The 14,054-nt window shown below is 40.4% G+C and overlaps 1 protein-coding gene across 1 annotated transcript in view; it reads right to left on the minus strand.

The window, feature by feature from the left end:
- RHCG (Rh family C glycoprotein) overlaps nucleotides 1-12,125 on the minus strand; it is a 64,482-nt gene extending 52,357 nt beyond the window's left edge. The window contains exons 1-2 of the mRNA XM_083180227.1: nucleotides 11,939-12,125; nucleotides 3,749-3,935 (exon numbers count right to left, since the gene is read on the minus strand). Coding sequence (XP_083036353.1) covers nucleotides 3,749-3,935; nucleotides 11,939-12,125 — 374 coding nt within the window. The remainder of the gene's footprint in view (nucleotides 1-3,748; nucleotides 3,936-11,938) is intronic.
- Nucleotides 12,126-14,054: the final 1,929 nt, after the last annotated feature.

Raw genomic sequence — 14,054 nt, forward strand, 5'->3', positions numbered from 1 at the left:
ATATTTTATATTTTAAAATAAAATAATTTTCTATTATTCAGTACAGCGCTGCTCCATATTTCTTTTTTCTTGTCTGTTGGATCCTACTAAAGTGGTTTAGGTAATCCCACTTTTTGGTGCAGCTGCAGTACAGAATAAAACTAATCGGCGCTCAATATCACTTTGTTCTACAAACTTTTCAGTTAAGATAAGCTGGCCATATATGAAGATATACAATTCCATGCCTGAACGCAGGATTTTGACAGGTTGTGCGATGCATTGTGTGTTTTTTGTTTGTTTGTGCACATAGTGACGTGTTTAGTACGAGGCACGATCCTGCGGGTCGTGAACTCGAACCTCTGATCTTACCTGCTACACAAAAGATCTGAAAATGGTGCTAAAGACCAGTATGGTGGAGTTGCAGATCATACGATAGATCTTATGTGATATTACCCACATACAGGAAGATATATCGTGTGTCTGGGAAGTTGCCGGGGAAACTGTGAGACGACTCGGATCTGACGCTGGTCGTCCTGACGTATGGCCAGCTTTATAATGTTACAAAAAAAATAATAAAGAATAGCCAAGCCAGTGGTCGAAGTGGGGCGGTATACGGGGGTATGCCATACCGCCACTTTAATCTGAAGATAAAAAAAAAACTTTTTTTCCCCCTCAGGATGCTCTCTGATCACTCAGCAGCGCATATTGTGCTTTTGTAATACCCCTGTACAACGGGGCAGTCTGGCAGGGGACGTTGATGGACAGGGGGGTGTCCGAAGGTGCGCACTATATTCACTCTTTACTTTTCCATACCCCCACTTCAAAATTTCCATACCCCCACTTTAAAATTTCCACTTCGACCACTGAGCCAAGCTAAATGTAAACAAAAATACATAAAGAAAAGAGGATAGGTACTTCTATGCATGCAGACAAAAAAGGTGAGAGTTGGTCAACACGATCTTCAAAAACTATCACCATTGTGGCCAATAGCTTTAAACACATTAACCACGATGGAGTACTTTCAATTGCCTGTTTGATATGAAAACACTACTGGTATCTCAATTTGGATTTGATCAAAACCTTTTCTTGTACACTGCCGGAATACCTGGATGAACCCTCCTTGATCATACTGAATTAAGGTTTGAAGGACTTTGTTCAATCAGAGGGCAATAACTGTAGCATGCAGTTTATAATATTATTTAGGAGATATATGGGTCTATAACTTGAACAACTATGTGAGTCTTCACCTCTCTTTGTGTACAATTAGTATATGGACTTTAGGCATATCAATAGATAACAATTCCTTCTGGGGAATGTCATAAAACATAGAATGTGCAGGTAAGACAACAATATTTTGTAACCCTGATCATAGGTGGCTGGGTCTGGGGAGGTAACTTATTTGTGTCCTTTGATGTTGTGCAAAATTCCTTCTATAGTAAAGTCCCTACTATTAATTATTACACATGGCGCGCGATAGCTGGGAAAGCCTAGAGTCAGATAGAATTTTTTAAATTAATTCCTTAAGGAACCAATGGCAGATTTGGGTTTTGGTAACTTGTCTTGATTATTGTTGTATTACTGAAATTTAGCTTGAATATATTTAGATTGGCCTATTGAAGGTTTTTTAGACTAGTGATAATCTGGCTCTGTCTGGTTTGTAAGAATCTTTAGCCGCTATCTCATAAAAAATGTGTTTTTGCCATAAAATATTTCAGTAGCTTTGATCATAAAAAGTAATATTCTGTTCATCTCAAATCCCTGTAAACTCTTAAATAAAGTTGCAGGGATGGTCAGTGCTCTAAAATATAGGCATAGATAAAAGCCAGTGTACTGCGGGCAAAATCCATATAGGTTTCTCACTAATATCTGTCATCATACATAGGGGTACATTTACTAATATAGGCGTTCTGTTGAAGAACCAATCAGATTTTACTTCTTATTTATTTAGCAACTTCTAGAAAATAATAGATAGGATCTGTTTGGTTTCTATGGGCAACATCCCATCTTCAATAGAACTCCAATCTTAGTAAATGTACCCCATAGATTTCCTAGTGACTGCTAGATCTTTTTGGAAATAAGATAGTGGCCATTAGTGTTCCCCCAGAGCCAAAAGATAATATGGGGCAGTAGACGTGCAATAGTTTTTGGAGCTTGGATGTAGAGGACAGGGCCATCTTCATAAGGTGTTGCCCAATAGAAGCCCATGGGTTTCTATGGCACTGCCTTTCCGAGAGGGATATAGGGCAGGATGCACTAACGCAAAAACACAGTAAAAACTCTGATATTGGGGATTTTGATGCATTTTCGTATGCACTGAAGCCCGCATGCCGGGGAACCGCTGCGGGGAGTATCACTAGAAAAGGATGGTGATACCCTGTAAAAGCCTATGGTCTTCTCTCCCCAGTGCTGTGTATCATGGATCCCTCCCAGCATGCCCTGCAGCCTACGCATGCACAGAGGGACTCCCGGGGCTCAGGCAAAGGACAGTTCTTTTTGCAATAAGATATAATATTTGCATATTTTAGTGCATATACAATTATTATGGAGTGGGACCGCAGATATTTGAGCATCTCGCCCTTAATATGATCCATCCCAGCAGCCCCTGCGGTGTGTGCATTACTCAAATTGTGTACAGATAGGACTCTGGGTGAGTGGTGTAATGCATCACATTCAAAATGTAATGCTTGATGCATGCTGCCTCAGAAGAGATACGACTTGAGCAAGTTCCAAACATAAGGATTGATGTATCGAGCAGTGAAAGGGGTGGAAAAGTTGAACATAGCAATCAATAAGCTATAAAGTAGCAGTTATCAATTACAGTCTATAAAATGATAGGTAGAGGCTGATTGGTTGCTAAGGGTAACTTCTCCAATGGTCCATTTCTCCATGCTTTTCACTGCTTGATCCATCAACATTGCCAAAGAGGGAGAGTGCATATCGGAGAAGTGTGAAGGCATATGGGATAGTGCACGGTCAAGGACATCTAATGGGCATGGGATTAGGTTTAATTGGCACTCAGGTAAGGGACATGGAGAATGTTAAGGGGAATGTGGGAAGCACTAAAAGACACATAGGGAAGTCTGTGGGCACGGGGGAAGACAGAGGGCATATGAGGATAAATCATGGCTATGTAAGGGACATTTTGGGAGGTATTATGACATATGGGTTTGTCTGAGGGGCATTATTCTTTCCAGTAGCTATAGATGGCTACAGCAGTGGTTCCCAAACTGTGTGCCTAGGCACCCTGGGGTGCCTCGAGACACTTGCAGTGGTGCCTTGGATTGGTGGTCTAGGACAAATTCAATAGGCAAAACCAGAGTTTGTGGCTGCCAATCATGAAATATGTGGCAAGCAAAAGCGAATATTGTTCCTCACTACATAATTGATCCTAAGGTTGATATATAAACACAATTTACTTCATTTAATATTTTTTCTAAATTTAGCAACAAGAAACTTTTGACCTAGGGGTGCCTTGAAAAATATTCTGATAGTCTAGGGTGCCGTGGTTCAAAAAAGTTTGGGAACCACTGGGCTACAGTATAGATTTATTTGGCTATTAGTCTCCAATTAGTAGGCCATGCTTGTCCTATGTTGTGTAGCCAATAAACTTCGAACATGGTTAAACCTGTTCCCTGCATTTTACTGACAACAAAATTCTTATTCCCCCTGAAACAGTTTGGTATGATCATGGTACATAGATACAGTATATCAGTTATATAGTTATGATGAACAATGCATGACATTAACTTAATTGACATATCTTTCTCACCTTACTACACTGATATGGATCTTGCCACCTTCGAATGAATGGAACCATCCCTGCATTAGTAGTGCCCACTGTATTCCAAATGCTGCAAGCAAGAAGTTGAATCCAACGGCGCTAAAACCATAGAACTTTAGGAAGGTCATCAGGAAGCCAAAACCAACAAAGATCATGACGTGGACGTCTTGAAAACCTGTAAGGAAAAAAGATTTTTTTACATTTATAGATTTTATCCCCTACAGCCAACATTCCCTCAATAATTAATATGCAAACTGTCTTCTATATATGTTTTATTAAATAGCTACATATAAGAAAAGGTCCATTGGGGTTTATTTACAAAACGTGGGGTTGTAAAACCTGGCACATCTGATTGCGTTTATGCCCAATAGAAGGTACCTTGGATTGTGCACACTGCAGCCGCAATGCATGCGCAATCTGCTGATAATCGCTCAGTTGAGACAACATTAAAGTAGTGAGAGCATAGAAATCAGGCCCCATATGCATACCTCTTTTAGACCCTGTAAGTCGGGGACCTGCTGCACCGATGGCACGGCCAGCCCAAAATAGGGGCGGGCTTCAATTCAAGTGGGTGGGGATTTATGCAGAGGGGTGTGGCCTAGTGCAGTGATCCCCCAATTTCGTCAATTTCTAACACTTCTCCTCCTGGACTCCGTCTTGGACTTTCAAATATTTCACCAAGGCCAGATAGGAAAATTTGGATAATCAGTAGCTACATGGGCAGATTTAATTACACATGGAACTTACAACATGGCTGCAGCTCTGGGTATAATGCCAACCCAATTTCCATGTGTGGTAAGCCTATGGCTAATCAATCAGTCAAATTAATCAAATAATTGATTGCCACTACAACACTAGAAGAAAATGTATTAGTGAAATAAAATTAACCGAGAGCTCCTGGATCTATGACATTACCCTGCACGGAAAACCCCAGAGTGTGAATATCACAAAGATTTTCCTTGTGGTTCCTGAGGCCGTGAGGAACGAGAAACATCTGGAGCTTAGCAACTAGTTAGCTGCAGTAATTGAATAGCTCATGGCAGAGCTATAGCCTTGTGGTAAGCACCACGGATAACTGAATCTGTCCACTAGAGTGGTAGTAGGCTGGACCAGAAAGTGACATTTATTATGTTTTCACCAATCAGTTCCAATTAGACTCTCAGGGGTAAAATTACTAAGATGGGAGTTTCATTGAAGATGGGATGTTGCCCATAGCAACCAATCAGATTCAATAGAACTCCCATCTTAGTAAATTTACCCCTCAATCATTAAAATCCGGGTTCTTTTAAGGGGCAGAAGTAAAACTTTATATATGTATTTAGAAATATATGTGTATAGTGGACTAATGATTACATATATGTTTTATTATTTTCATTTTTCATATATTACCTTTCTTATACAAATAATACTAATAGTTATGACTTTAATAGTTATCCATTATATACAGTAGTTATATAGAGAGTTCAGATAATTTTTTTTTTTTTTTTACCAGTTTAAATGAATGTCTTGTACTTAGAACATGAAAACCTTCAGAATTACTCAAGCTAGGTATTACCTGGAAGGTGACCTGAAGGTGACCACGGACCTTAATGTATTTAGCTCTTAGTTCTGATAATAATCAAGCATATTTGGGTTAAGCATAACAATCAGCAGTTAGATATTAAGCCGTTAAACCCAATTCAATTAAATGGTAACCCTGTCTAAGGGTAACAGATCAGTAATGTAACTTAATGGATAATGATGTTAAATGCAAAAAAGAACAAAACACTATATATATATATATATATATATATATATATATATATATATATATATATATATATATATATATTTATTTAAAAAAAATATTTGTTATTTTTTGGGTGTGCATAGAGCTACTAGTGCTGCAAAGTTTTTCATTATATTGATATTCATTGCATAAAACAAGGTCATATTAATGAACACTAATTTAAAATGCATTCAAAAGACAGTATCTAGGTCGACAGTCTACACCAGGCATGTCCAAACTGTGGCCCTCTAGCTGTAGTGAAACTACACATCTCAGCATGCTTTGCAATAGATTTAACATTCCCTAATAGCAAAACTGTGGCAAGGCATGATGGGACCTGTAGTTTCACAACAGCTGGAGGGCCATAGTTTGGACATGCCTGGTCTACACTATATGGTCAACATACATATAGTCAACATGGTCAAAAGGTCTCACAAGCAAAAAGTTGATGTTGTTATGGTCGACAAATGAAAAGGTCAACAAGATTTGGGGGGGATTTTCTTCATTTTTTTGTTAATTTTTCGGTACTTATGTAGTATCTGGGCTGCCGATTTTGTGATTGTATGCCTTACCTTAAGGCATACAATCAGATGCGATGCGATGCGATTCGATGCGATTCGATGCGATTTTGCCTAGGATTCAATGTTAAGAAGGTCCTGTTCATTTCCCCACTATCCATGTGGGCATAGAGTTGATTTTATATAGCGTGGCGAGCGCAGCGAGCCACCGAGCCCGAAGCGTGGCGAGCGAAGCGAGCCCCGCGAGGGGACGCATATTTCTTAAAAAGTATTCTGTGTCCCCTCGCGGGGCTCGCTACGCTCGCCACGCTTCGGGCTCGGTGGCTCGCTACGCTCGCCACAGGTTTATATCCAACTCCATGCCCACTTGGATAGTGGGGAAAGGAAAAGGACCCCTTTTTCCCATTGAATTCTATGTTAAAATGGACTCAGACCATTTTAACATTGAATCCTATGGAAAAATCTTGACCATCGCATCGCATACGATTTGGTCGCATGCGATGCGATACGATGCGATGCGATCCGATCCGATTTCTAAATCGGAAGCCCAGATACTACATAAGTACCAATTTTTCAAACTGTGCAATCTGCGATGACCCCAATAAGAAAGGTGCCAAGAACAATGGTAGTGGAGAAGGCACCTTGCCAGAGGGGGAAAAAAAACATGTGAGGGGTTGCAGTGCACTAATTGGGGGCCCACCCATTCAGGTGTCAACATGTTTGTTACCCATGAATTTATGACTGTTTTATAATCCCTATTTAGGATGATGTCAGGATCCCATCACTAGAATCCCAATGCTACTAATTCTGACAGTCCAAGGTGAGTATTATAGGTAATTTTAGGGAAGATTAGGGTTAGAAACTAGAGGGAGGCTGTGGGAGAGGATGTTAGGGTTAGGCTGCTGGAGGGTGGGTTAGGAGAAAATGGTTAGGGTTAGGCTGTGGGAGGGTGGGTCATACTTGCCTACCTGACCCTCTCCATGAGGGAGAAAATGCTCTGTTCCTGGGCTTCCCTGGTAATGTATGATTACCATCATCTGTGGTGAAACACCTTCCTTATCAATTAACTAGCTCACCACAGGTGATGGCAATCATACATTACCAGGGAAGTCCAGGAACAGAGCATTTTCTCCCTCATGGAGAGGTTAGGTAGGCAAGTATGGGGTGCGTTAGGCTGCAGGAGGGGACGGTTAGGGTGGGTTAGGCTTTGGTAAGGGAGGGTTATAGTTTTATAGTTAGGGGTAGGGCTCAAATTAAAAAAAACTTACTGGGATCCATATGACCATCTGTATACTAACTGGCAGTTTTTTAATACCAACCTACCTTATTCAAGCTGCTCACTGTCTTTGTCCATGCCACAGTATTTCTAGATTCCAAGTAACTGACATAAGGACCTAAACAGAACTGCCCTAGAAGTATTGTGTTATCACTATTATTCTAATTGCAGTAACATTTTATAACACGAAAGCACACTATACCAGTCAAATATACTGCTACTTCCCCCAATATTAGTAACATTCTAACTGGGGACTGATGCAGATACAAAGTACAAGCAAAAGTCAGGAAAGGCATGGTGATGTTGGTCCAACCTCTGAAACACCCCCCACCGTCAGTAAGATGAGCAGGTTTAGTGCTTCTGCCAAGCATGCCTTGGACCAGAACATATGCAGTAAACTCCTGACTGGGACTTCACTGCACATGTATGCCAGACGCTCCTAGACGTGACCCCCTTTAATATCAATGTGGACATAGAGGCTTGGCTCTGCCTAATTCTACCAACATCCTGGGTCCTATTGCAGCCTTGTTGCAGGTTGTAATTCCGTCACTTTTTACATTGTCAGATAAAAGAGTGCACAAGGCAGGTGGCTAATGACATTTTATGATACTATAGTTTGGGGGAGGGGTTTCTTTTATTTTGGTTCACTTTTACTCATTTTGCTTTCATGCAATAGGCATAAAATGAATGAAAGATAGTATTTGATCAGCACTAACTAAATTCCTATAATGTTATAGTATTTATCATTCAGAGCCAGCAAAAGATTCCTTCAACCAGCGCAGCCTTCCTCCTGGGAAATAAAACTTAGGGAACACCATGCACTGCCCTGATATTCTGGAGGCACCTAGTAGTGCTGATGCCACCATCAATATTCTGCAGATCACTTTGGCTTTATCTTCTTTACACCTCTCTTTCCTTGGCATACCTAACTTCAATGGTATGGTATAAAGAGTCGACAGGGTTTAGGTTGACCCCAATTGTAGACAAAAGGTCAGCACATGAAAAGGACGACATGAGTTTTAGATTTTGTTTGGGTAGATTTCAGCACATGGACACCAAGTACTGTACCCCATGCACATGGACCCCAAACACTATAATGGCCAAAAAAGTACAGTTGGAGGGTATGCTCGCTGAGAGATAATAGAAGTCATTAGCCAGATGTTTAGTAACAGGGAGCCACAACCCCATGCGGACATGGAGGGGACCTGGGGCGTCCCCATGTCCGCATGTCCTGCAGCTCAGTTCAAAATTCCAATAGGGGAGCCACACCAACCTCCAATGAGTCAGATTGAAAAGGCAGTCAATGATGTGCCTGGGTAAGGGTCATTGGGCGACCAAATTAAGGTTGACTTAGGCATTGGGCCTTAGGTCGACATATGATAAAGGTCGATATGGCTAAGGTCGACAGGGTCAAAAGGTAGACACAAGCATTAGGTTAACAATAGGAAGTTCAGAAGCCAAAAGGTCGACATGAGTTTTTCACAAGTGTCTGGGGGCAGCTCCGCATCCCAGGGGACACCTCCAGAGGGATGTATCTAAGGAGCTTCTCCCTAGTCTGTTCCGTCACCATGACAGCAGAGGGGGGCCTCCTATGAGGCCATGACCTATCTCCGAGGCCACACCCATATTCATTTGCAACTGCCTTTGGCACATGAGGGGGTAATATTTTCCACAAAAGGTGCCACCAACTTGGATGCTGACTCTGGGGCCTACTTACAAAATGTATTAACTCCTTAAATCCTGTAACAAGCAATGTTTTGCATATTGAAAGCGTTGGTACTATTAAACACATGACTGAGGATGACATTAGCATCTCTATCCTATGGAAAAGCATCACCATCCGAAAATAGTCTTTGGATCACTCCCTGGCAGGCTGGACTTTAATTGTGCAACTGATGGTTCCAAATATGTATTAAGAAAAATGGGTCAGATCCTGGAAGCAAGCCACAAAAGAACTGTAAGCAAAAGTCACCATTGGGACAGTCCATTATTGGATGCACTCTACTGGTGGGTCTTTCATGATAAACTGGCACATTACTTCAACTCTTATGTGTTATGCTGTTGTTACTCCTGGAGTAAACCAAATGCATGTTACTTTGGGCCTTATTCTAGTTCACTCTTTCTGACAAAATCCTTCTTAGATGGACAAAACCATGTGCACTGCAGGGGGGCAGATGTAAAATGTGCAGAGAGATTTAGATTTGGGTGAGTTATTTAGTTTCTGTGCAGGGTAAATACTGGCTGCTTTATTTTTACACTGCCATATAGATCTCACTTTGAAGTAAAACCCCACCCAAATCTAATTCTCTCTGCACAAGAACATCTGCCCCACCTGCAGTGCACATGGTTTTGTCCATCTAAGAAGGATTTTGTCAGAAAGAGTGAACTAGAATAAGGCCCTTTGTTTCCCAGTGCGCACCTGGTGTAAATGATACTGTTGCATGGAGAGATGTATTTTGCCTAGTATATAGATGGAACTGCACAATTTTTTGGTCATGTTTCATGTAAAATATGTTTACAGGAGAGATATTGTAAGCACGACCTGAGAACACTATTGCACATTAAGATGACAAAGCGTATTACATAATGATGCTTATTTCCTCATCTCTCAATGCTCACTGAGCTGGCAGGGCTTGATGAATAATTAGAGAGACTCCTAAGAATGTCAGCACAAGCAAAATGCAATGCTCAGTGTTAAGCTAGCTACACACTATGCAATATTTCTATCAAATTGACAAATGGCAGGATCTGCCACTAAATGGTCCCGATGTCGGCACTGCAAACTTAACTGCTTTTATTATAATTTTTGTTAAATCTGATTTTCTGCAACGCCACTGAATTTGCATATGTCCTCCCTCAACAAAGGATTATGTAGTCATGAAAAATCATAAGAAAAAAAATCATATGTGTTGACCTTTTGGTCAATATCTTTTGGAAAGTTTAAACAATACAGTATGATAATAGAAACTGAGCAGTGGCATAATCCCAAAGACATTGGAGGCAGTGGCTGCTGGGCTCAAGCTGTCAACGGGGCCCAAGAAAGGGTGCTGCTGAAGTAGGACAGATCTTACCCCACTTATTTTATAGAGATTTTCTCCAGTCACAGTCTCAGAATGTGAGGTAACATATGAAACTATTTATATAGTGAGCTACTGGTCTGTTGCTGTGTTCTAAAGAAAGTAGGAATAGTTTTAAAGGAAATGCAATTAATGATAAACCTTGGGGGGGGGGGGGGGTTGTCAAAGCTTTGTGAGGGATACAATTGTGAGAGATACTCATCATGCCTACACACTACAGAAAAAAAAAACAGTCCGATGACCGGATTATTTGTAAAGCGCTCCTATTATTGTATAATGTGTTCCTAGCTCTATGCTGACTTTTAATACGCCCCCCAAATCTTTAGAACAGCGTCCTCATAGGAAGTTATATCGTCCAAAAAGCTGACATTAGTCATTTCACTTGCTGTAACATCAATAGCTCTGCCTCTATGTATTACTCCACCAATCCACACAGTGCACCTTAGCACAGCAATTCTACGAAGCAGTCACTTCAACTCTGCCTGATAACAGAAGCCCCTTCCAACTAAGATGACAACCAGTTGCAGGGGAATAAAAGAGAACATGGCTGACATGTTTAGTCAACAACAAATTAATGTTCTCTTTCTGCTTACAGTTTAAAGTAAAGCAAAGAAACAGGCAACTTTGCACCTAGCATAAACATCATAGTTGCCTACCCTCCTGCATTCTGCAGGAGACTACCTGAAATAGCAGCAATCTCCCTCTCTCCCTCATTAGTCTAGCAATCTCCCTCATTTCACCTGGCCCACATTACACTGTTACATTTTTTAGGAAAAAAGGAATGAGAGATAGATACAGTTACATTGAATCATCAGCACCATTTCCCAGCACTTTAACAAGTATAGTATCTCTTACTAACTGCTCTGGGGCTCGTCTACATTTGTATATAAGTCATTTTAAAAGATTCCTCTCAGATGTAGCAGTACACACCCATGCTTCTAGGTGCCACATTCACAATCTCTTTTCACAATCTCTCCTTATATGGAACTAGACCCACCAATTGGGAGGAGCATGTCACACCCCCTCAATGGGGCGCTGTGTAAAATTCTACTACCAACTATAATCTCCCTGAAACTAGTTTTCAAAAGTAGGCAAGTATGATAAACATGTATCCTGCATTCAGGGCAGATGCATGTGTTATTACTTACAGAAAAATTCAACAACTTAAAAGGAATCATTAATTGCAATGCTACATCATATATGTGGTCTTGTATAGCCATGGTACTGGCCAAATCGCTACAATACTGCATATGCATAGTAAGTAACAATTTACCCAGCAATGTGTTTGCAAGTGCAAGTGCTACTAACATTTGTAAATAATATTCACCTTCCCATGGTGTTTAAATAATATTATCAGGATAGAACCATTATCAGAATTGCAACTCTTAATTGTCATTTAATTATATATTTTTATTCTGCCAGTAGAAAAGGTATATTCTCTTCCACATAGCTGCACTGCCCCAGCACAAATTTATACGATTTGTAATCAACTTGAATCGTTTTAAAAATAAAAGATCAATATGCCAAAAATATACTTACTCGAGTACCTGTAGTAAAACTCATTTTCAATGTCACTTTTGATGTTATTGAGTGTCTTGTATTCCCTCCAGTAGGGGTCAGCTTGAATATCATAACGGACAAACACGCCAAACAGAACTATTAAAATAACTTGGAAGGCCAAGCAGATTATTGGTAGTTTCCATCGCATGAAGGTATTTTTCATCATATTTAAGCCTGTGTATTAAAGTGTCAGCAGGCTGTGATACTTCTATGTGAATAAAGCATTAATCTGTCTGCTTTCGCCATATATACAGTTTGGTTCCAAAGGTGTGGCTGCTCAGAATCTTCGTAGTGTACTATAGTTTACACACCTCTTTTAGGTGAAGGGAGGTGAAATGAACGTGCATGATGGCTTTGGTAGGATACATAGATATTTGACAAGTCAATTAAATATAATAAGGGAGTTGACTGTTCAAAGATGCGCCAAGATAATTGTAATCTAAAGTAAATTATTATGGATGCCAAAAATGCATAAATTGTATATGCAATTAAAATTCTGTTAGAGATGAGAGGTGTCCGGAGGAATGAACGAGGGTGGTTGTCTGACTGCTTTTGTTACAGTATCTATTAATTAAAGATAATTTATTTTATTGCAGAATGCACCTGTTCATCTGCATAGCACATTGTGGGATCCCCCTTTTAGTTTTGGGAATTGCCCCAAGAAAACCAAACTGTGCGGCTTATGGGGGAAATTTGGTGGTTGGCGAAATAGCAGAGGTTATCTCCAGTTTATCACCGGGATTGCATCCCATAGATTTACTAAAATGCAACCTGCTGCAAGGCTGCTGAGAAACCCCACGTTGAAATGGAATAGGAACATCAAATGAACGTCTATGATTTTATCATTACAAATATAGAATGTACTAAGTCAGGCATGTCCAACCTGCGGCCCTCCAGATGTTGTGAAACTACACATCCCAGCATGCCTTGCCATAGTATTGCTATTAGGGAATGCTAAAACTATTGCAAGGCATGCTGGGATGTGTAGTTTCACAACATCTGGAGGGCCGCAGGTTGGACATGCCTGTACTAAGTGTTACGTTTAGATCAGAAACCCCTTCAAACCAGACAACAAACCTGACCAAAAAATTGAGGTGGTGGTGACAGGCCTTCTGCTAATCACAAGGAGAGGGTCACAATATGGTTATAGGAGGGTAATCAATATGTACTGAATTAGAAGGCAGATATTGTTTCATTTTACTCAGAGACAAACGTTATATAAAGGTTATATTGGCACCTAACTTGGCATTGCCCACCTTGATGTTTATTTCCGCAGTTGCAGAAATGATATGATATACCACGTACCTGTCGTACATTGTTTTGTACTGCAAAGCTAGATACACACTAGTCAATAATATGAACAATTTTGCCAATTCTGAAAAGTCGGAATGCAAAAAATGTTCATATCGTCTGGTGTGTGCACATTATGCGTTCTCCCACCCTTGCCATCTGTACATGCTACAGGATAGAAGACAACGCACTGTGAAATGAAGCATGACCCCGCTCCATCACTGCTGGCATTGGCAAGTGTATATGCTTTTGCCAATGCCACCCCTGCAGCATCGCTGGGTATACACAGTGCATAGTGTGTACCCAACATTTGTCCCTGTTTTTCTCATTTTTCTCATTTGTGAACTTTGTAAGGTGCTGCAGAACCCTTGTGGTGCATATAAATAAAGGATTCTAAAATAATAATAGTTGTTGGTACTTATGTATTATCTGGGCTCCCATGTTCCAACTACGCATGGAGTTGATTTTATATAGTGTGGTGAGCGCAACGAGCCACCGTGCCTGAAGCGTGGCGAGCGCAGCGTGCCCCGCCAGGGGACGCGGTCTCATAAGAAAAACGGGAGCCCAGATATTACATAAGTACCTAGTTGTTATTCTAGGGCCAATAATATTTGTTAATTGGTTTTTAATCCTTTAGGTGCCAAGTGAATTTGTCACAAAAAGGTGTAAAAATTGCCAAGCAATAATTTTTATTCATCATAATGACCTGTAATGTTAACCTTATATATGAAATATAGGGTGACATTTAATAGGATGAGAGATTCATAAAGTGAGAGATTTGGTAAGAAATCGCCAGTTTTTTTAA

This window comes from Crinia signifera, chromosome 4, assembly GCF_055691185.1.
Source record: "Crinia signifera chromosome 4, ASM5569118v1, whole genome shotgun sequence".
Lineage (NCBI taxonomy): Eukaryota > Metazoa > Chordata > Amphibia > Anura > Myobatrachidae > Crinia > Crinia signifera.